General features: G+C 40.8%; 1 protein-coding gene across 2 annotated transcripts; it reads right to left on the reverse strand.

Annotated features, from left to right (window-relative positions):
• Positions 1–783: 783 nt before the first annotated feature.
• arhgap17b (Rho GTPase activating protein 17b) lies at positions 784–25132 on the reverse strand. Of its 2 annotated transcripts, XM_083896857.1 has the most exons (20): positions 24800–25132; positions 20204–20243; positions 14247–14351; positions 12950–13026; positions 12110–12221; positions 11847–11923; positions 11629–11731; positions 11242–11310; positions 11048–11129; positions 10291–10418; positions 9455–9566; positions 9297–9378; positions 9067–9147; positions 8026–8139; positions 7844–7935; positions 6973–7111; positions 5888–6181; positions 5181–5302; positions 4192–4587; positions 784–1968 (listed from the first exon to the last, which is right to left on the reverse strand). In XM_083896857.1, the coding sequence occupies exons 1-20, from the start codon at positions 24850–24852 to the stop codon at positions 1817–1819; spliced, it is 2430 nt and encodes an 809-aa protein (XP_083752983.1). In that variant the 5' UTR covers positions 24853–25132; the 3' UTR covers positions 784–1816. The 2 variants fall into 2 exon arrangements, with proteins under 2 accessions (XP_083752983.1, XP_083752984.1); XM_083896858.1 differs by lacking the exon at positions 5888–6181.
• Between the last annotated feature and the right edge of the window lie 217 nt (positions 25133–25349).

Raw genomic sequence — 25349 nt, forward strand, 5'->3', positions numbered from 1 at the left:
CATTTGGTAGAGGCCTGTATCTTAAATACTGTAGAGTCTAATAATAAAAAATATATATATATATGTATATGTATATGTATATATATATATATATATATATATATATAATTTAAAAAAAATATATATATATATAGATTGTCGTTATCATAAGTAAATAAAATAAAGAAAATGCAAAGAAAATTATTTTCTTTGCTTTTTTCTTGGTGCGTACCTCAAAGGGTTAAAAAGTATTAAAAAGTCTTAATCACGAGTTCATGAGATATTCAATTTTGTCCATAGAGTTTGACTGCAAAAAGTATGCATGGAATGTATTTATTTTCCTCCCGACGTTTGTTAACAAACAACAATGCCCTGCAAGATAGGCTTGGGGCCGTGCACGTACGTATGTGATACGACAGCGAACACGCTCCTCCTGGCGCTAAATAATATCCGAAATTGCACGAAATAAACTCCAAAAATCGTAAAAACTCGAGTCATAGTGTTACTTGTTGTTTATTCCAATAAACCTTGCCTTTGGTTTAATTTATTCTTTTGCGCTTTGGTCATTTGTATGGTTGTGCTCTGTAGATTTAATTGCAAACTAAAAACGTTATGTTGCTGATCACAGCTTGAAGTGGCGATAAGGTCGGTAGATAATGAATGGATGGAAGTCTTGAATTAGTCTTAAATATGTATTGAAATGAACTTGAGGTTTCCTGCATACATATACCCTGGACAAGCGCAAAGTTGAAAAGACATTTACAACACCGTAAAAATTTGGAAGTATTTTATTATTAAGAGTAATGATGCAACATAATCAAAGAGCTTAAAAATACCACAACCAGGTAAAGATCGTCAGCTGGAGTAAAAAATTACACACAAAGGAGATTTCCGTTGTTTGGCAGCATTTGGCCAAAGCGTTGAGCTCAAGTGGGAGTAATCATTTACAAGATGTGCTTTAAAAATCAGTTCAATCCCTTTTTACAATAAAACCTAAATCTTCGAGCTATTTTGAACTTAAATCAAATCACGTGGAATAAAAGGATCTGACGGGAAATTCAATTTGACCCAACAATACCCCACAAGATCACTAGGTTGAATGGAATAAAGTAAAGCAGGGTGGAGAGCCTGACGTGTCCTATATGAGAAGGACACAAATGGAAGACTTGACTGCATTTTTATATTGCACAAAACATTTGGTCATTAACAACCTTAATATAAATCAAGCAGCACATTTGGCTCCTGGCCATGTCTTTGGTCTTTTATATTCTGGTGTTGAAGAGTGCGACGGGTATTCAAAAACCCTCGTCTCTCAGCTGAACACCACATTTAGCCAGAAATGTGTCTGAATGTGGATCTTTATCGCAGATAAATAGATTATTCACAAAAGCTCCACATACTGTATACGACTGAATAAATGAACGATCAGTGAGGTCAGGTCTGGTGCCAAAACCAGAACCGCAGATCTGTCAGCACGGAATCTTTAAGAAAATCAGTATCAAGATATTAGGGGGGGCAAGGGAAAGCTGTAGTTCCAGTGCTTCACCAGCACTCTTAGGTTCAGCTGCTATAGACTATTTTCGAGGTTATATGTTTATGTCCCACTGAGTCTTGCAAGGCTCTATAGTCCAATCTCTTAATACCAAGCAGTATGCAGTCCAGAAAAAAATAAAGCTGTTCACTGTGAATTCTCATATACAAAAGCAATCAAAAGGGGGTAAAAAGACAAATTCTCTGCTCGACGTTTTTACTTAGAAAAGCAGGAGCATATGGAGCGAACTGATGCTAAACATTCAAATCAGGAGAGGGTTTCGGTGACAGTGAATCCCTCTTATTTTCAGAGCACGGTGCTCTCTGCGTCAGCGTAAGGATTCGTCGGTGAGGGCGGCTCGGTGTTGGGCTCTTGACCAGCAGAGCTCTCTTCTTGTCGATCCACAATAACCGCAGGGATGAGGGCTCGTCCAAGCCCCTTCAGGACCAGGCCTCCGTCTGTGCAGGACATTTGATAGGAAACCAATCAGCAAACAGACCCATTTAGATGCGTTTTAAACTTAAATGTCCAGTGTGTAGCATTTAGAACTAGGAGAAATTGAATGCACCACCCAAAAGTGTGTTTGTATAAAAGTAAAAGTCTTGTTTCTACAGCAGCCTGAATGAACAAACCAACCACAATATGTGTTTCATGTTTTAAAGTGGAATATTTAGTACTTCCCTTGACATGCTTGGTATGGGGCAGGATGAGCAAAATAAGTCCCCCTCCCTTTGTTACAACCTGCAGCCTCACCACTAGATGTCACTAGTTCTAACACAATGGACCTTTAAGTTCAGGCAACAAATAAATCTTATCCATAACCACACACTGACACACACACTGTTCCTAACAGTGTAGTGCACACACTACATGCCACTTCAAACACACTCAATAAGACACAAAGGATGCTCTCGTTTTTTTTAAATGCAGTCGGTATTTCATATTTAAATATCCGTTTAATACGATTTTCAGAGGTGAATGGGGCTGTGAGAGACCGTATCCTTGGTGTGTTAATCTTTTAAGTTTCTATAATCATTGCTTCCGAGAGTGCACATGGAGAATAACAGCACATGGTTCGTTTAAAATCTGCTTAGTACGGGCATGTTATTCAAAACTGTGAAGCATGTTAGTGATGCTGGACAGTGGTGTTAAAAAGCAAAACAAGTGCAAACGAATAATGCACGACAATGTATGCAGTACGAGTGGTGCCAAAAAAAACAACAAAAAAAAACGACACACTGACGGCAGCAAAGTCCCCACAAAGACACACAAACATGCAGTGGGCAGAGAAGCCAGTGCATCAGCCATCAGTCGCACCCCTTACCATTACCTGCCTTGCAAAGCTCATCTCAGGCTGCCAGCTCAGACATCTGCAATATTTACACATATCCTGTCATGCTTCAGATCACCACAGGTACATTTTAGTGTGTGAGGAGAAAGTGAAACCAAAGCCAAAGAGGTTATAACACACACACGTGTGCCATGAGGGGATGCTGAAACCAGTCAATACTGAAAACGGTGTCGGCAGACGAGCAGCAAGTGATTTCAACTCCTGCACAAAGACACGTTTTAATGTTGTTCAACTTTACTGAAGCTCATGGTGTATATTAAACCACACTGTGGTCCACGTCGATGACATCCCGCCATTTTTATAGCTTCGGTAGCTGTTCACGGCATACAATACGACTGTTATTGCACAAACAAGGACATAATGTGTTGCTCAAAAAGTACACAAAGAACTATTCAGAATGGCAGTATAGTCAACAAACACCATTACAGCGTTTTAATTAATTACACAGTCACATGTTTTCCAGCAGTATATAAAGTAATATTAAAGAAGTAATTATGATGCATGAATGCATCGATAACTATAATCTAACATAAGAAAATGCTATGCTGACAAAGTAATATCTTGGTAGTGGTATTTTAAGAGTAGATATTGATACTAATGTATTTACTATTGTATTGTTATGTTTTTACTTATGTGAACTCTTAAATGCTGCGCTATGTTTGTAAGGAAGGATTTTCCATAGCGATTGTTACTACTTTCACCAGAGATTAAGTGTTGCCTTTAAACATGAATACAATAATAAAGACATTTCATTGTAATGTCGATCCTTTTTCAATTAGCTTTGCTACTCTGACAATATTTTTAGTGAAAACAATGTGTGGTTTATGACGTTTATGCATGATGGAAGTTAAATCCTTTCATTTGATGGTATTCCACCACTGATAGACTCCAACTAATATCCTCCTTTATTTGGAGATGAGATGAGTTTCCATTGAAAAAATGTTGTGCACAAAAACACCAAGAGCACACAAACATTCATAACAGTTATTACATTTTAAGTTGGCTTTTACAACTTTTTCCATTAGAGCTGCAACTAACGATTCATCTCTGGATTGTTTGGCTCCAAAATGGGAGGAAATGGTGTACAAATGGAGCTCAAAAGTATGATTATACGTCTAAAAAAACAAAAGTATTCTTTTTATGAATTATTTGTTAAATGGAGCAAAGAAACCAGAGAATATTCACATTTAAGAAGCAACAAAATCTTCATGACCATCCTCATTCATTTAGAAATCAATGAATCATTACAGCCCTAATTTACATATATTGTTACTACACCTTTGCTGTTGAAAAACAAGATTTATGAAGCACAAAAGGACAAATGTCTTACCTGTTATAATCTTGGAGGCTGTGTTTAAGAGGCCATTTCCACTGTCATTGGCTGCAGGTTGAGGGGGCGGCGGCATGTTGGGTCGGGGTCGTGGCTTTGGCGCTGGCCTAGAGGGGCGAGGGAGAGATCCAGAGTGGAAGGAAGTGGGCAGACCGCCGTGGGGTCCATCGTGAGGCGGAGTGCCCGGAGGGGTGGGAGTGCTGGGGGGCGAAGGCTCCGACTCCCCCTGGGCCTGATGGGGCTGTGGAGGCTGTGGAGGTGGGTGGCTCGGGGCGTGGATTGGGCTGTCTTTGCCGGAGTGACGCCGTGGCATTATGGGAGGATAATGGGTGTTACTGTGCTGGGAGGAGAAGGGGCTGGCCAGTTTTGGTGGAGCTGGCGCCTGTTTTTTGGTTCCTTTAGAGGGAAACACAATTATTACATGTTATTATTAATAGTTAGTATTGATGACATGAGATGTACACTAGCGTTCAAAAGTTTGGGGTCACCTATACAATTTTTTAGTTTTTTCTGTTAAAATTCACACTTTTATTCATCAAAAGATTTGCAAAATGAATAGAACATATAGTCAAGACATTGACAAGATTAGAAATAAGGATTTTTATTCAAAATAGTAATTTTGACCTTCAAGCTTTGCTTTCGTCAAAGAATCAGCAAAACTGTTTTCAGCTGTGCTAACATAATTGCACAAGGGTTTTCTAATCATCCAATAGCCTTCTAACACGATTAGCAAACACAATGTACCATTAGAACACTGGAGAGATGGTTGCTGGAAATAGGCCTCTATACACCTATGTACATATTCCATTAAAAACCAGACGTTTGCAGCTAGAAGAGTCATTTACCACATTAACAATGTATAGAGTGTATTTCTGACTCATTTAATGTTATATTTATTGAAAAAAAGTGATTTTTCCATCAAAAATAAGGACATTTCTAAGTGACCACAAACTTTTGAACGGTAGTAAACATGTTGCACTTTCTCTTACCCCTGCGGACCATGTGTGGACTAGGACCCCTGGACCCACCCTGTGACTGGAGGGGTCCGACAGCAAGATGGGCCGAACCATTCCTCTGGGGAGGGGGGGTGGACATGTGTTCACGGGCCGGGCTGCGGACATAGAATAAATGGAAATGTTAATCCATCAACGTATACTTTTCATTTGGCATCAGTGTGAGAACTCATGCGAGACAGAAAAACACACTACGCAGAAATTTCCATCGTAAGGATAATTACATTAGTTGAAGGTTGTTGCATGAAGAATACGTCAAAAACAGACAGAAAGAAACGATGCAAGATCAGAAAATACATTTGATTTGAAGAGAGAAGAATGAATGGTTGTACGCTGCATGCAGATTTAGACATCAAGGCAAGTAAAAAAAAAATAGTTTGGTAAATGATCACAAATAGCATGTGGGGGGGGGGGGACAAACGTTCTGAAGACAAAGCATTGGGTGATTTTCATTGCATTCCATTCACAGTTTGTAAAAATGAAGCCAGATATAAAGCCGTGGCCATTGTAGACAAGCGTTATTCACACGATTGTTCTCTTTCAGGATTTCTTGTGTGGCAAGTCGGTGAAGTCAAAGACTAATCAGAGACATGACAAACATAAAGGGAGGTAGAGCTCCAGATTGGCTGATTGGCTGCGAGCAAGCGGTGGAGTATTGCTGCTACCTCAGCTCGCCCCCTTACCTGCTCTCCTCTGCGCTGAGCTGGGTTACAATCTGAGGTTGCACTGTGGCTACCTGGACCCCACCACCACCACCAACACCACCAGCAGCAGCAGCACTACCAGCTCCACTCAGGCCAGGCTGCTCAGCCTCTACAGCCAGGGACGGAGCCTGGGGCTGGAGCTCGGGCTGAGTAGGACCCCCGGCTTCCAGAAGGGGCATTGGGGGTTGGAAGGTGGGTGAGATTAGATGTGGCTGCTTTCTATTTAAAGCGCTGGGTCTACGTGGACTGGGCTCCGGCTGTTTGTTAACAGTGCTATAGAGGGGGGGAGAGGGGAGAGAGTTCAGGAGGACAAACCAGACACCGTCAGACAGAGTAACAAGGAGAGAGAAAAGAAAGTGAGAGCAGAGACAGACCGAAAGAGTTGGTGCCAGAGACAGAAAGAGACACAACTTCCTGAGTTCAATGAAACCAGAAAGAAGAACCCCCCCCCAAAAAAGAAATGAAACCATAAGACAGTGACCTTTTTTTTAAATAGAACAGCTTTGAAGTGTGACATTGCTGCTGGGACAGACGAGGCAGATGCTGCACCATACAAACACAAGTGCCACACAGGAAGCTCACACAAAACAACCTACATTGACACCTAAGCTTTAATTGGAAATAAGAGAGATAACACAAGAGTACACAAGAGAAGCACTAGAGAATTCTAGACAAAGTGGTATCAAACAGTAATGAAGTTAAATATGTAAGAGAGCTTTTATCTTCATGGTCTTTACCAACCTCAAGGAAAACAACGGATTAGCTGGTGCTAAAATCACATGAACATCAACAGAATGTGGTGGGGAAAAATAATATCACAGTAAACATCATTCCCTTCTTTCACCTTTCAGGGACTGGATTAACGGGAGCTACATTTTTTTTACTAAGGCACAGCTTTGAAGTCTGGACTGGGCAGATCTTCAGTGGGTGTCTCAGTGACTGTGATGGACTCGTCGGCCACTACATAGAGAGCGGACACTGCTGGGCCCCGCGACTCCTGCCTGCTCAGTGTCTTGGGACGGGAGAGGGGCAGGCTGAGGCTGAGGTTGGGGCGAGACAGGTACCTGTCTTTACGGGGCGTGTGACTGTCCCCGTCCTGCCCCACGAGGCTTCCAGGGCGCCTCCTATCCAGTCCGGATTCGGGATCTGGGGTGGCTGGGTGGGTGGGCAAGGCGAATATGCCCGATACGTTGAAATCCACCTCTGAAAGAGGAAGAAGCAGATAGGATGTTGTTGTTTTTTTTTATAATTATGGCTATGAAACATTTCCTTAAATTCTGCCCTATAGCTGTACTTGAAAAGTTTGGGGTCACCTGTACAATTTTTGTTGTGTTTTCCATTAAAACTCACACTTTCATTCATAGTTCAGAGTTGCAAAATGAATGGAAAACATAGTCAAGACATTGACAAGATTAGAAATAATGATTTATATTCAAAATAATAATTTTGCCCTTTTGTCAAAGAACCAGCAAATATGTGCTAACATCATTGCACAAGGGTTTTCAAGGGTTTTCTAATCATCCAATAGCCTAACGCAATTAGCAAACACAATGTACCATTACAACACTGGAAATGGGCCTCTATACACCTGGCTACATGTTCCATTAAAAACCAGATGTTTGCAGCTAGAATAGTAATTTACCACATTAGAGTGTATTTCTGATTCATTTAATGTTATATGCATTGAAAAAAAGTGCATTTCTAGGACATTGCTAAGTGACCCCAAGCTTTTGAATGGTAATATATTATGTGACATTTCTCCATCCAAATTCCCAAAAACGATGAGAGGATTGAACGGACAAACCAGCCAGCACCTTCATTTTGAAGTGGAAGCTTAGTATGCAAAAATTAAATGCCAAACAACATGTATAGAACATTAAAAGTTGGTCTGTAATAATATATTGTATAAAATGATACAATAGACGGATGTTTTACCTTCAGGGAAGAACCAATCAGCGTGCTGGATAATTGGCTCAATGATGGCTACGACATGGACCGACGTTGCCGCTGCCATCTCTGCCAGTGTCCTGAATACAACCACAGACGACGTCAGATCATCATTAGCTTCATGTTGTACTCACATAATTATTGTCAGGTGACGAGTGCACAAGCTTTACCCCTCTGCCTTCGCCCAGAGCAGGTTGGGTCCAAGGACAATGGCGATGTTGCTGGGAGTCATTTTATTAATGTCACTGTCCTGAGCCAGTTTAGCAAGAAACTTAACCAGATACCTGCAAGAGAGAGAAAGACACTGGTCACTGGTGTGAAAATCTCCAAGGCAGAAGTTGTATTTATTGTTTGATGGCTGTTGATCATGTCTGTCCTTCTACAACACATTTTCTTTCAGGATAAGCCGTCTCTACTGTATGTTCATTCACTCATCTTTTTTACCGCTTTATTCCAGCTGATATAGGTCGGCAATCCATCACAGGGCCACATATAAACAACCATCCACTCTCACACTCACACCTACGGTATATTTAGAGTGTACAATTCACCTAATCCGCCAATTCTGCATGTTTTTGGACTGTTGGAGGAAACAGGAGAACCCAGAGAAAACCCACGCACACCTTATTGACATTGTGTATTCACTAGTTCACTTCAAGTTTATGGAATGTCCTAATGTTTTGATGCTTCATGACCCATGTTCTAAGCACTGCACTAATTAGATCACATATGTCAAACTCAAGGCCCGGGGGCCAGATGTGGCCCGCCACGTCATTTTATGTGGCCCACGAGTGATTAATTGGTCTTAAAAATCTGTGTTAAAATAGGTCTATGCTGCTTTAAGGCGTGCGTTGACTATAAACTACATTTCCCACAATGCATGGCGATTGCATTACCCGCAAAGGGACGGCATCACCATCGCGGACCAGGTTACATCTATAATGCATCATATTTGTAACTTGAATAAGTAATAAATACAGAAAGTTATTTAGCAATATGTTTACGGAGTAGTTATCTTTATTTTACATTATATTTGGTGACATTTAGTTACATTTATTCTGTATGACATTTATATCTGGCCCTTTGAGGGTAACCATTATGCTGATGTGGCCCTCGGGTGTATCAATCATGAAAGTGAAAAACGGAACAGAAGCAAACTGGACTGGTAAAAACAAAAAAGAAGAATAGAATAGATCTCCAGACACTCTTACCTGAGGTTGGCTTTGTGCGTCTTTGGCAAATGGTCACATGCCACCCACAGGGCCTGAAGCCTTTTGTCAGGGTCCGACACACTGAAAACAGACGCACACATTCTACTGTGTAACTACCCAAACATTTAAAAGCAGCCTGTGAGCACACACGCTGCTTCAGGTATGCGTTTACTGGTGTTTTGTATGATATTAACAGGGTTGTTTTGGAAGTTTGTGTGTTGTCCTCTTACTTGGAAGCCTTATGCCACTCGTCGTACAGGCCAAAAGTCATGAGAGGTTCAGGAAGTTCCCTGAGGTAGGACTTCAGAGCTCCTGTGTGTTAAGAGAACAGCTATGAGGGGAACGATCCAGAGTGAGATTGCATCACGTTTTGTTGTAGCAAGAGTACCTGCGACGGCGTGAGGATCAGAGTAAAATTCTTCAAGCTGCGAGGTGGAACAGTCGAGTGCGGCTTTGAGCTTCTTCAGCTTTGAAGCTCCTGCTGCTATTCTGAAGAGTCCCTGCAAGGACAACGAGGGAAAAAAAAAACAACCCACTGAATTGTGCCTTTTAAACATTTACAGATGCTTCCATCCTAAAAATAAGCCAAAGTCTGATGTGGAATACTTTCTAACAAGAGACATTTGGCTCAGAGTATCAGACAGATATATTGCAAGAATTATCTTCTATCTAATTCATCTACCTAGTATCTAATGATATGGTTACTTCTAAAGAGTGTATGAGTGAACATGCTAATGGATAACAGATGCCTTGGTGCGCATGCACGCACACACACACACACACACACACGTTTGTGCAGCATTCTTACTGAGGACATGCAAAGACACAATGCATTCCCTAGCCCCTTACCATAACAAATAAATGCCTAACCCTAAATCTTAAACAAGTCTTAACCGCCAAAAAGCCCTTTAAAGATGTGAGGAGCAGCCAAAATATCCTCACTCCGTGTGGTTTAATATTTTTTGGTCCTCACAAAGCCACAAAGACATGAACACACACACACACACACACACAAGCTTGTTCCTGCCATACAAAGTCTAACAGAGTTGGCTGCAAATGTTTCCAGACTGCATGTGCCATCATTTTCTCGAGAGCAGTTCTGCCAGAGGGGAGCAGTTTTAACAGTAAAAGTCTACCTTGAGATGTTTTGATCGGTTAAGCTCAACTTTTCCCCAGTTTAGCAAAGTTTCTTTGCTAAGTTTCTATCAGCCTTTTTGTCCGTACCTCCTCTTTCATGCCAGTTTCCAGCAGCATCATGACGCAGGCCTCGAGCGGCAGAGCGATGTCACGGTTGCTCCTGTTCAGGTGCTCGTCCAGAGCTGTGCCATACGCCGGCTTCTCCATCCACGAGTCTGGGTGAGAGATACATCAGTGTTTTTTTCACAGCGTTTCAGAGCTTTTAATAACTAATAAAAACATAATCACATTTTTATTCATTTCAATTAAAATTAAACTATAACAGATTAACAATGGCTGACCTGTGACGGTGATTCTACATTTCTCAAATTTAGCTCAGAAACACATAATTGGCCTCAGATGTGTTTTATAAGAAAAAACTATCCACCCACTGTTCAATATTTCCCCTGCTGATAAATCAACAATTCATTCAGTGTGATCTCATCGACTACCTCGCTCTGCTTTGGCAGCTGAAACAGTCTGATATTATTTCTTCCCTTTTTTTTTTTTTATCTGCATCACATGTTCATGTGCATGCAAAAAATATGCAGAGAAATGATTGTGAATACTACACTGAGAAGCATAGAGATAATCGTGTGGAGCTGATTGGCTTAATCAGCCCTGTGTGAACTCACTTGACACACAAGCTACAGTTTGTCAAAGTCAGGCTCAGTAAAGCTAGATAACTAAAAACTTCTCTCACAGCACAGGCCTCATGACAGGTGCAAACCGCCATGAAAAGCTAGTCTACATTTGTCAAATAGTCATGTATTTGTTTAGATTTGTATATGATTTGGCCGTTCACCTTGCTGCATTTGGATTTCTGGTATCGCTGCCTCCAGAGCTGCCAGAGAACTCCTGTGGTAGTCAGCCTGGGCCTCTAATAACTGGTGCACGAAAACAAACATAACACAGGTCACGTTAACTTAGTCATGCGTGTTAGTAGTGGAACATATTTATTCATATAAATGCCACATTTTAGTTTCCGGGTGCACTCACAAGGACATAATACCGTGCGTACTCTCCCTCTTTGGAAGCAAAGTTGTACATATCTGCAGAGAGCTGGTCCTGTGGAGGAAAAGAATATAAACCTTCATTAAGGCACAGATGAACTTCAGAGGACAAAGCAATGACCTTTAATGACATGCGCCTCACAAAGTGCTCCTTTAATATACACAAGACCTCCTTTGTCCAGCTACTTACTTACACATAATCATAACCTGATGAGAAGGACACTGGCAGAAATGTGTTTCATTTAGTTTAACATACAACAGTACATCTAAACCTACTCTCATAGGTACTGTACTGTTGTGCAACAGCCATCACTAAATACTTTAAGGAGTAAATCAAATGAACTGTGCAGAACCGACCAAATCTGACACCTACTTTGCATATTTCTACTTTATTCAGAGCCTCATCCATCTCGTCCTTGAGAGAATCCGCCTTAGCTGCCATGGCTGGGTTGTTGGACTTTGCTGCCTGGTACCACCTGCAGGCCAAGGTGTTATTAAGGTATGTAAACACGCACACTACAAAAAGGACTCGCATCAATTTAACTATTTAAACACAAAACAACACACAAGTGACTTTAAACGATGTCTAACCTCGTCTTGGCGGAGTCAAAGTCTAGAACCAGCTTGGCGAGTTGCTTCCTCTGTTTGAGTATATTTGGAATCTCCACCTGTAGCAAAAAACATTAAGAACATTTTAACAGTAAATTTATCATAATCAAGTGCATTAAAAAATGACAAAGGCAGAGGCTGGACGGGCTCGATCAACAGAAATTAGTTTGTCCTTGAATAAATCATGGTTATAATGACTATAACATAACAGATACATTTATAAGATGTGAGAGAGCTGTCTGTACCTCTGCCAGCTGGTTAAGAGGTTCCAGGACGTCTCTCTCGAGCTGCACTTCATGCTGCATCAGCTCAGCGGCTAACCTGTTCTCTGCCTCCCCACACACGTCCATCATCTTGCTGTTCACAGGAATGTACACACATATGACCAGTTACCACTATTTTTGAGCATTGTAGCATGTAGTTGTGCTTTTATTTATTCATCAACTTACAAATCATGTTACAGAGCTCATTTGTGACTATCGGAGGCCTTTTTCAAACCTTAATTCAAAGACATGAATAATGTCATGTAAAATTGACTGTGTTTTGTATCTGTATTTTAATCGCCCTATATCTTCAGTGCTCATGTGCTTAAAGAATGACTGACCCGGTACAAAAGAGGATATATAGCAGATCATATAACCACAGTATGGGAAGTGAGTGTGCTCAAGAGAAACACATGAGTAAAGAAGTAATACAATTGGTATAAAAACCCTGTATCCAAGCACATAAACACAGATCATGACACATAGGAACAAGTGACGTTAAAACACTGCACAAAAGCAGATATAGACCAAAGCATTAAATAATGAGAATGACATACATATAACGAAAAAAAAAAAAATCAAGGGAAACATTTGTAAATAAAACCACATGAGCACCAAAACCTCTTAAAACCCCTTCCCTGGACTTCAGGTAATAAAATAAAAGGCGTATTCAGAGTATTGAGTTTGAGTCTGTTCTGAGCTACTGTACTAGTATCCAGAGTACTTTACATGTTGAACAACTTGTTGTCTGAGCGGTTTAAAAGCTGCTGAAACAGGCACTCGCATGCAATAAACTGTTAAAAGTCGCATTTCCGCTCTCACCCAATCAGACTCTCGTCTCCCAGTTGACCACCTCCCTCCTGCATGGCCTGGGACAACGTCGTGAGTGGCAGCTTTTTCTGCAAAATAGAAATCATGTCACCTAAACATATGGGGCTATACATTTAACTGAACTGAAGCTTTGATCTATATATCTATACAACACTATCTATTACTACGATTCTATAGCTATGCTGCATTTATACAAGAAATGAAGGTGACAAATTCACAATAAACAAATCAATCCTTCAGAATGAATTTGAAAAGGCTACCAGGGCTGCAACCAATTGATTATTTTCTCGATTAATCCAGTAATGGTTTGGTCCATAAAATGTCTGTAAATGTTGATCAAACCTGGAAATGAAGATGTACTCAGATGTCTTGTTATAGTCCACAAACCAAAATGATTCAGTTTTAAGGATTTCTTTGTTATATGAAACAAAGAAACCAGATAATATTCACATTTAAGAAGCTGAAAAAGCAGAGAAACTTGAAAAAAAACAACAACCTTAAACCGATTAATTGAGTATCAAAATAGTTGACAAGTAATTTAGTAATCAATTAATAGTCAAGGAATCGAGTAATTGTTTCAACACTATAGGCTACCATTTGATTCGCTGTTTTAGCAACGCTATAATGACAATAGAACACAGCTTCTGCAGTTCAAATGTCAAGTATTTAGTGTTATCTGTCTCCTAATTAATATTACCGGTAAAAACCTGCAAATGTCGACAAACATCTGCTGTGAAAAACATGCCTGAGCATCACACACACATGTTCTATGAGTTTAATTCATTGACAGTTTGCTAATATACAAGACCAACTCCATCATACCAATTCAAATGCCAATAATCACAGAATTTGACGAATACATAAAAATAAAAATAAACTAGTGATGCCCTTAGACTTTTCCACAGTACTGCATATCTGTCTCTCTGTGTGTGAGAGAAGACGCTGGCTTGTGACCAGGACTGAATATTTTTCTCCTGAGTCCTGCTCATATCTGTGTGTGTTATGTAAGAAGAGATGTGCTCATAGCAGGTGAAAGCAGGTCCTTGTGAACCTGACATTGGTGTGGTGTCAGTGTTTTCATTCTCTGTGCTGTGTACATGCTACACCTCATAGATGAACTTACTAAGCTTTTTCTGTGATTATATGTTAATGGTCTAATTTGCTAGTTTTTGTAAATGATGTTCCCATTTAGAGGAAAATAGACAGGAAAAAAAGGGGTTTGCGTGTTTTGCAACCATAAGACTATGTCCACTTTTTTACAGCAGGAAACAAAAAACCAAGTTCCTACGTGTCTCTTTTCGGTGTCAGTGCCGAGTTGACCCTGCAGACAGGACACCAGCCTCTTGTGCGTGTTGTGCGACACCAAGCGCACCAACTCCATCCGCCTCTCGATCTGTGGAAATCAAACCACAGGGTGTATGAAAGCAGGGTACATGAAACACCGGCTGTCATCTTGTCAGGACACATTCCCGTTTCCCTATTGAACAGAAATCGTTTTAAAACTTTCCATCCTGCTCAAAAAATACCTTTTTTCCCCCCAATAGATCTCATGTCATGAGCAAACTGACCAAACTGTATTATTACACTATACTAACAGGACTTACTGTATCTCTGTGTATTGAAATTTTGTTTATTTGAGTATTGATTTATCAGTGCTTCTGTGAAAATATATGAATATTAATGTTCAAAAAATACTTTTTTTCCCAATATTTTCCAGGGTTACAACCGGTACCACTGACATTCAAGTGCAATGAGTCATGGCAACTGACGGATGAACTGTTCCATTTGAGGATCAAATGCCCAACCAGCGAAAGTTTGCATATCAGTTCCTGCTCCCTGTTGCATGGTCGTTAACTGACACGGAAAAAAAAAAATCTCTGACAGAAGATTTCCATATGTAGCTGAACTGTCACTGACTCCACATTAAACCATCTGAACGCTTAAGGTATTCAAAAGTCACAATTCATGGTCAATATGTTGGGATATTTTAAAACGAACAACAATTACAGTTTTTAGAGGATTTTGTATGAGGCCAACAATGTTCACTTCATTTTATAAATGAATTAAATGTGACATAATGACTCTTGTTGTAGTAGCATAAGTGAGTCCAGTGAACAGCCTCTCGTCTCAAGCATTCACTTCCTCTTCCTGTTTCACTGTAAACACATTACAACATCTGAAGGCCTCTCATCTGTCATCTGATCTCCCATCTTGCTCCTACATTTTCTTTCTTAACTATTCCCCCCCTCACTAATTTGCTCTCCTCTTTACGACGACGTAAAGCTCCTGCTCTCACACACACACGACTGTACTTTTCTTCTTCTCCCTCTTTTTCCTGCAGCCACCGCTTCCATGCCAGACCACAGCTGGACTTGGCTTCTTTTGCCTGGATCCAATCGATTCGCTCACCATTCAGCTGATCCTCAGCTCTGATTAATGCATGGAAGTAGTCGAGCTCTATCTGGTGACGGCTCGATTGGATCCAGACTTTGAAACCTCTGAGCCAAAGAAAAAAGGAAAGAAAGGGAACCGAGTGACTGCAGTGTGGGCGGTGTGGACTCACTGGGTGATCACATTGTCTGTGTCCGTGTGAAAGGCTTCACTTTGACCACACAAAAAGTACCTTAGAGGCACTCACTCATAGGAGAATAAAGAATATCAATACACTAAAAATATTTCAATATTTCATGGTGTGATAGTATAGATAGCCCTCCAGTTGATTTCCTGTGGCCCACCACTTAATATTAACTTATGAGTGATTTATGTATGTTTTTTTTCTGTGCTGGGCACGTCAACTGTTAACGGCATCAACGTTAGTGCATGACGTCATGTTTACGTGGCTCCCGATTGTTAAAGTGATTCTCTAAAGTAACCCTTAACTTTACTAACCAACGCTAAAGGAGCTAACTGGTAAACGGTGCCTGGATTCCGGTGCCGCGGGCACGTAAACATGACGTCACATTCGTCTTTTTCCCGGTCAGTCGTCATGGAAACGTGTCTTAACGTTGACGCCGTTAACGTGCCCAGCACTAGTTTTTTTTTTTTATGCAAAGATTCATTTTACATAAATACATTCTAACTTTGAGTTATATATTGTTCCAATATTAACACTTTTGTTTTGAAATTCTGCAAAATATTGTTATTATTGTTGTTATTATTCCAATATCAGATTATGTGTGATATCATTTTCATATTGCCCACCCAAAAAACCAGGCCCCTCCTGACCACACTCAATGCTCAGTGGCACCCAGGCCATTTGAGTTTGAGACCCCTGCATTAAACAAAGAAAATAAATTGTATATTATTTATGCATATAACATTATTATTTTTACTATGAAAATTGTAATATATTGCCTTGTTTATGGTATTGCAATATAGCACAATGTATTGTACCTTCACCCTTGTATCAGGATCATATCACCAGATTATTGCCAACACGCACAGCACAACTCACTGACTAATGACTACCAAAGTCTGCTTCACACAATTTCCATTTGTTATGCTGCTTTTTAGATGTCATTATTTAAAACTCCAAGCATAATAACACATGCAAAGAGCTCTGGCCTCGGGTAGAAACTCAGTTAATGAAACACAAACAGAAACTGGCTGAAAAACTGAAGGCAGACAAACACACACACTGTTACTAGTGTGTGTGTTTGAGACAATCCCGTCCTGCTGTATGTCCAGTTTTACTCTATCCAAAGGTTTACAGTCACTGCCATCTTCTTGTTTTCACAGCAATGAAAGCATTGAAGAGAGTGAGCTGACGACCTATGACCTTCCACAGCAGAAAATGTGGAACGTTCAGTGAGTCACAGAGGAAACAGGCGGGTGCAGATTTGTTTTTCTGGCTTCGAGCTGCTTTTGCTGACTGAATAGCTGGTAAACTGATGGGTGTGTGGGACTGTTGCGGCTGCCTCCAGGGATATTTGGGGACTCGTGAAAATATTTCACATATACAGGGCCCCACCGTGCCACTTCCACAGGCCATGTTCACTGTGGAAATATAACACTTAGCTCACACACAAACACGAGGCAGGCAAGTCATTGTTTCTTTTCTAGAATTAATACTTTGACATTTTGGACAATATTCTTATTCGTATATGATGTAATACCTCTGTTTTACTTGATAGAATTTAGCACAGTCAGAGGCGATTCTAGAGTCTGTAGGGGCCCTAAGCAAAAATTCCCAGGGGGCCCTTCCAACCAGAGTTCATCAGCCAAAACGAAAAATGTATGAGTTCAAAATAATGAAATAACATGGAAAAACCTTGTAATTAAAAAGTATGTGAAAATATAAATGTAAAGAACAATAAACCCTAACCCTGTAAATAGCTTTTTAAAAAACTATAAACTTAGTAAAAAAAAATACATTACACTGTAATGAACCCACATTATAAAACAATATAAATATATAGAACAATAAAATACAGTAAATAACTGAAAAAAAAAATATATAAACTGAGTAAAAAAGATATGCATTACACTGTAAATAATCCTCTTCATTTTCCAACTTGCAGAACGATAACGTCACACAGGTAAACGTGAGGTGGGGCCCCTTTAGGAAGGTTTCCTACTGAGATTTCATTGCAAATCGCCCATTGTTTTTTAAGGGGGACTGGGAGGCGGCTGGTCACTGCACATTTCAGTTAAAAAAAGCCCTCGGGCTCCGAGTGTCAGGGGCCCCCTATCAGCTCGGGGCCCCAAGCAGTTGCTTGCCTTGCCTGTTCACAAACTGCGCCTCTGAGCACAGTTGGCTCTGTACAAAGGCCAACTTAAATTCACAGTGTATGATTTCTGCCACTAGGGGTCTCTCAATCAGAACAACAACAAAAGACCTAAGACCTTTGATAACTGGAAGCAGTATGGGATCATAAGAAATTGTTGTCTGTCATTGTTGTAGTGACAAATACAAACAATACAACACACTGGTGGGTGCCAGACATTTCCTTTCCTAGGCTGCTTGGCTGAACACATCACAGGGTTATTGTTTCAAAACAGGTAGTGGCCTCCCCTCAGTTATAGTCATTAAACTATGGTCTCAAAGGAATAAATCTCATGTAACTCAAAATCTACCTTTAACTGATCACAGCAGTCTTCACACATAGAGCATGTACTACAGCACAACAATAACAGCCCAGTGTGTATATCCTTGTATCTGTGGAAATACTAAGATGTCCCTGATAATATGAGGCAGCATTACCATCCAGTCTGACAGCCTCCTCACTTTTCCCACTGCAGAAGGACGTGTCCAAACAAGATAAATGCCTCAGCTAAAGAAAAGGAATATGGGGAAAAAATGGGGGGGGGGGGGGGGGGGAGGCTACTTTGACAACATGGGAGAGTCAAATTTCATGTTGGAGAAGGGGGTGTGAGTGTTTTGGGAGGGTGAAAGTGAACATTATTCTTTCTCTCTGCACATGTTTTCCAGCAACTGTGATTAAAATTGTTAGCGCTGATGATTCACCGGCACATGAATCAGTAAACTCTGGGAAAAACGGGTTTTTATCAAAATGACTCATCTGGGAGCGTATCTGGAATACTGTAATAACCTTGAACGACAACATAACATTCCTCTGTTGTTTCTGAAAAAAAAAACACATTTTCTGACTGGCAGATTGGAGCAGCTCAAGTTGTTGTGCCAAAAGAAATCCAAGCCACGTCCCTGTTGCCGATCACCCGACAATCACATTCCTCTCTAAGAGCTGGAGCTAGAGGAATGCCTAACGCAGCACAAAGCTCCTGTCGTTCAGGACAAGGACCAAAGATGAGTGAAAGCTGAAAGCATTCTCGTGAAGGGTTGGGTCAGTTAGCACTTCTGTGTTATCAGGACGCTGATATGCTATAAATGTATGTAGATCATATTAACTCTTCTCACATAAGAAGCAAACATATGGCTAGAGTGTTTTGACTATAACAAAACTCCCTTGTACACATTTAATAAGAAATACAATTTAGATTGCTCATCGAGGGCATGTGTGTTAACCACACGGGGTTCATAGTTCATTACTGCTCGCCATAAAACTGACATGACTAAAAGAAAGTCGTGGAAAGCCTTTCCCTTCACTCTCTCACCTTTACTTTCCGCCTATAACAAAAGCTTCTTTCTCCTGTAAACATGCTCTTTCTCTCTCACTTAGTCTTCAACTTAATCACCCTTTCCTACCAGTGATCTGTTCCACTTCAAACTGCAAACTCCCATCCCCCAACACACCAACATACTATGTCCATCACCGGTGTGATTGCGAACAACAGAACATTGCCAGGGTTTTGCCTTGAGTGGAAAACCATGAGGGACTTTTCCTCCACTGCCAAACCTCTGAGCTGGCGAGGAATGACTGAATGAACGACTCCCCTGCAAATGTAGTAATGCTCCACTACCAACACTTGTACTCCATGACGGCAGCTTTGCCGTGATGGCTTTAACAGAGGAGAACTGGGAACGCCAGCAGTACTAGAACTTCTGCATTTTAAGAAAACAAGTTCTAAAAGCGGATTGTTTTTGTAACAGAGACACAGTCTTCTAAGATAGACGGTTAGACGGTGAACATAACACCCACAGATAATACATCATAAAGTCAAACTAACTTGTAAACATTCAGTGTCAGTGATTCTGGGCAAAACTGTAGCTGGTAGCAGAAAAACAACACAGTCAGCTCACAGTTCAGTGCAGTTTCTAATGGTTTGATGCAATTTGACAAGACAAAATGACCACATTATCCCTACTGGTGATTTTAAGTGTTACCTCCTTATTTGAAATTATTTTCCTTTTCATTAATCTTATAAAAAAACAATTAACATGCTACAGATCTGTCTAATGAAAGGACAAATAAAAACACTATTTTCTTAACTTAGACGTCTGAATGTAGTTAATCATGCTAATTTCCCAAAAATCAAGATGATATATCTTTTGTTGAATATAACAGTCCAAGAATATACAGTCATATACTGTACTTTACTATCAAACATGACAAAAATGTCTGATGAGCATGTCCTAAATAAAATCAAAAGCAATTTTCTGCACGTACTTTAATATTTCTAAAGCTCCCACATGCCAAACATTTCACAATAAATGTACATTCTTAGATAGCACCAATAACACCTCATATTTTTGGGAGATTCCTTATTCAAGCACATTGATTCGTTTTGCAGAATACCAAACTAAATGACATATTTGCACCATTCGAACATACATGCAGTTTGTCAAATGCACATGACAGTTATCATGGAGAATGTTGTATTTACCTGCAGGAGGTCATCACTCAGCACCTCAGTTTTCTCGGCCCTGTTGAGAGAATCACATCGAAGATGAAGTCAGCAAATCAAAGAATACAAATACAAAGACTAACAGAGCGAAATGATTAAGACACGTCACCGTAAAAAAATCTCAGCACCATTATGCAATCCATGAATATGAGTTGAGGGACACACCTGTCCTAAGGTAAGCTCTGTCTTGTGTTTGCGTGTTTCCATGCATCTGCATGTTTTTCCTTTTTTTTTGGCCTCGTCTCTTAATCCAAAGACATGGAGCTTGGTAGGGAAAAGATGGGAGACTGTAAATTGCCCATGTAAGTGTGAGTGTAAGTAAGAATAGCTGTTGTTTATCTCTATAAGTCAGCTCTGTAATGGACCACTGCTCACCACTTTTCACTTTCTGTTTCTCTTTTTTATGAAGGTAGAGCTTCTGCTTCAAAGTGCAAAATGGATATTCTGGCTGGTTGGTCCATTCTACTGCTGTAGAAACATGGCAGCCCAAAATGATGGCCTCCATTAAGCAAATATTTGATAGCCTTATTCTAAGGTAAGTAAGAATACAGTTCATCTATATCGGAGAAACGAACTTCAGCACGGCACGATGTTTCCTGGATAAATAGAAAAACAGCCAAAGGAGACCTTCAAACAGAAGCAAAGAAGTCAATCCAGCCCTACCTGTCTGAACTGTGTCCCTGCAGCAAAAACAAGCATATTCTTATCACATAATGCTTAAATCCACAATACAATGATGTCACAATTGTTGACAATTCAAATGCCCATCCTCACTTGAGGCCCGTGGCCCTTTTTCTTTTTTGTCTGGGTGAACTTGGCAGATTCCTTCACCGTGCTGAACACTCACTTCCTATTGTGTCATCTGCACCTGGTTTGTTATGGCAACAGCAGAAGGTGTGTATGTTTGTGTGTGTGTGTGTGTGTGGAGGAGGGTGGGTGCGTTGTCAAGGGGTTTGTTGATGACTGAAACAGGGCCAAAACACACGCTGCACATTGAGGCGTTGAGTCTGCAGAACATGACTGTGGCATCAAAATCACCTCCATAGTGTCTGAAAAAAACAATCTCTCCTTCATATACGACCTCTAAGACATAAATTTTTTTGGGCTTGAATATTACTGAGCTTAAGTGCCCTGAAACCGAGCTCACAGCACCTATCAATATTCAGCAAATCCACAGACCACACACAGCAGCATGCACACGTATTACATCTCCACTCACAAAGCCCTCAGGACCTCTTCCCTCCCTCTACCAGCGCAGACACACCACACTATAGATTAAACTCTCGCAGGGATCAATTAACCCTCTCCCACAAAAGAGTTATTACCTAATACTGGTGAACGATGCAGAAATAAGATCCTCGCATGTCACAGGCTTACCTCACTGCCTGAAATACCCTTTAGTGTTGGCTGAAAATGACTTTTGGCTGCACTCTGCGGATCTCAAACTTGCACCAGGAGTAGACATTTTAAGAAGAGCGCAGCCATCATCCCACCAGCCGAGTTTTTATAAAACAGAGCGAACAAAAGGATATCTCTCAGTGTAAGCAAACTTGTACTTTGCAGGGGGAAAAAAAAGGCACCTAAAATATGCTGAGAATAAGTCTGAACTGCTTGGCCACTAATCATAAGCGTCATGCCGCGCCAGGCCAGCTTCCCAACATTTCTTCGTTTTTTCAGACTGCCAGACCAAGGTTGTTCCAAACCTCCTCCTTAAGAGATTATATTGCTCTTACAAACCTTCAATGGCGCAGATGTGTTTTTTAGTTGCCTTCCCCATCTAGATCTTTGCTTTAACTCAATCCTGTTTCTCGAGCTGTACAGGCAGCGCCTTCACCTTTATTGTTTTGATCTGCACTGTGAGCAGTGTGACCTTGTGTGCCTTTCCAGATCATGTACAAGGCATTACATTAACCAAAAGGTGGACACTAATCAGGGAGACATTTTAAAGCTGATTAAGGCAATTAGAAATGTGATGCTGCGCCTTATGCGTCACAGCAAAAGGTCAGAGCACTAGAATCCTGCTCTTAGATGGCAAATACAGCATTTACACTATCTATTTGGCAAAGTCAAAAGTCCCAGGTTGATAGTAGCAGCCTGAGAAGCAGTCAGTGATGGCATTAGACACGATCTGCTGCCAGAACAGCCATGCTCTCATCCACATGATCGCATTACACAGCCTCGCCTATGACGGAAAACAGCTACACGAGCAATCTTAAGATTCCTATCGATATTGAATTTGCATTGATTCGACTGGAACACAGCTTGGCTCTGGATCAGCAGCAGCTATTGTTCTAAGAATAGATTTCCACAATGCTGGAGCGCAAACCCTGGAAGAAAACCTGGCACAAAACAACACGAAAAGCCAGAGAAGAACACACCAGTACATGGACTTGTACTGAAAACTCTGCTCAGTATGTGACGGTTAAATATAAATTAAATCAAACTGATTCCTCTATTTATTTATTTTTAACCGGTCCTCTTTGATCACACCGTGCCCTTCAACAACTATTTAAAATCCGCAAAAGCCCCCTAAGTCTGGATTTTCCTGTGCTGAACAGAAAACCACATCACAAACTGCCATGAGGAGAAACATTCACTGGACACAGTGAAGTCATTCTCATTCTATGGCAACACAAAGTTTATATTATCCATCTAAGATTAATTCGGATTATTACTAATCCACAAAACACATGACGTAGTGGAAAACAAACCCCCAAACACAGGCAAAAGATCCAGTAACACACGTCACTTCTGTGACTTTACGATGCAAGTTGATTGTGCATTTTCCGTACTGTGTCGTGTAACTGTTATCTAGGTTAATTGAGGACGTCTTTGGCGAACTCTCACTGCATTATCTCCCATTTTCTTTTCAAACTCCCAACTTCTGTTAGTCGTGCAGTGCTACAAATGGCACTGGAGGATTCCAGGCACTTTTAAACTCTGTCCAGCAGTAATCCAGAGAGGGCGTGTGCCTGCAAACACTTCCACCTCTCAGTAAGCAAGCTGTCATTCTGCTCAGTTGAGTTTTACTGCTCTTACACAACATAAGGTGGAATGTATGCGAGGAATCCCACGCGCCTACAGGGGGTTTTTCGTCAGAAAGTCTTTTTTAAAAGGAACATGATGAGGACGCCATTAAGGCAGTAATAACAGGAGACATCGTCTCAGCGAAGACTCCTGATGGAGATGAAGAGAAGAGGCGGAGTAGATGCTATTATCTTATATGTACAAACGGTAGTCCCAAAATATAAATTGATCATCTGCTTGGGTACATATGTCAACATATACTCAACAAAATAGAAAAAAGTCATGACATTTGCTCAGATTCTTGATGCATTTGTTTATGGAATGATTAGTTTTGCTCAAACCCAGTAGTCCAGTGTCACTTGGCCACTCCTATTGACTACAATCTCAGATTGAGTATTTCAACTCACGAGAGTGATGGAGCATGGCAGAGTGGTGGTCAATATGCGTGACCAGTACACAGACACTCCTTATGGTCTGGTCAATAAAAGGGCACACCAAAATGTGGACTTTTGTCACTTGTCACTACGAGTGCTGGGTTGAGCGTTACAGCTGTGGCAACACTACTGAATGACGCCGTATTCAACAGACATGTCACCTATCCAACACCTTTGGGATGTTCTGGATAGGCATGTCCGCCAGCGGGTTCCAGTTCCCCAGAACGGCCGCCAACTTCAAGTGGCTCTGCAGGAGGAATGGGACAACATCCCCCAGGCCACGATCGACAACCTGGTGGAAGTATGCTATCCTTTATTTAGCCAGGAAGGTCCTATTGAGACACAAGGTGTCTTCTTCCAGTGAGTCCTTGTTAAGATAGCAGCACAAATAGTACACACAAAATACTATAAAAGCTAAAGGAGAGTAACAAAAAAGAAGAGAGAAACATAATAAAGTAGAGTGAGAAAACCAGTAAGTCACCTAATGATCTTTGTTTAAGCTCTTGAACTAGATTTTATCCTTTTTCTCAAAAGTGAGAATTTACAGCTTTTGTTCATTATTTAAACCCAAATAAACGTCGTCTATTTAGACCTTTGGTCAACTAAAACGTGACATCTGCAGGTGACATCTTGAAGAGCTCGATGTTTCATTCAGTCTACCTCTACAGGACATTCATTGGCAAATGTTCTAAAATGCAAAAATGTCTACACACTCCAGGTTTGCAAATATAAAGCTTAACTCATTTATTTATTTATGTATTTATTTTTAATTTGCAGTCCTAAATATAATGACACCATTGAAACATGCACTGATTTGCAAAAGGCTGAGTGAGACTCGAGTGGTTTTCATTATTAAAGAGAGTGAAAATGTTGCTTGACGTCACCAAATTGCAAAAAACAAAAAAACAACGATTCTTTACTTTTCCTAAAAAGTTGCACAAACATGGCTCAGCCCTTCAGACACCGCCCACAACAAGAAAGCGGATGACAATGGAGGAGTTAAACACACACACACACACCGAGAGAGAGACACACGCTACAGTTGACGATATCGTGCTTATCATCAGCTTCATATGCGAGACAACAATGTTGAAACAAACAAACGAACACCCACCTTCCCACAGTCTGGTTGGCAAGTTGCCTCATGCGGTTAAACTGCTTCTTCATGTCTGCGATCTCCTCTCGTTTGTTACAAGTCAGTAAAAGTTAACGCTGCTTCACCAACGCGCGCGCGCACTCTTCCAGTCATCCAAAAAAGTTGCGCTACGTCGCAGCCATAGCGCGAGAAAAGCGCTTGCGCTCCGTCCACTTCTCTGTTCACTCACTGAGACCGAGGGCCCTTTTTTTCTCTTCGCCTCCCGCCCACAACTTGTTTGATTGAACCCGGTGACACTGGCGGTTAAAAGGCAGAAATAATAAAAGAGCCCGTGACGAGCCTCAGGATCCCCATCGCCACGAATATGAGCCGCTCTTTCAGACTTGACTTGGCTTCTGTGAGGCCAGCGGTGGAAAGAAGGAAGTGCTTTTACTTCCCCACTGTACGGTGACATGTGATACCGGAGAAAAAAAAAAAAAAAAGAAAGAAAAAAAAAAGAAAAAGAAAAGAAAAGAAAAGCATATACTTTGTCTGTTTAAGTCATGGCAAAGTCACACTCATTACTTTT

The sequence above is a fragment of the Microchirus variegatus genome (assembly GCF_963457635.1).
Source record: "Microchirus variegatus genome assembly, chromosome: 10".
NCBI lineage: Eukaryota > Metazoa > Chordata > Actinopteri > Pleuronectiformes > Soleidae > Microchirus > Microchirus variegatus.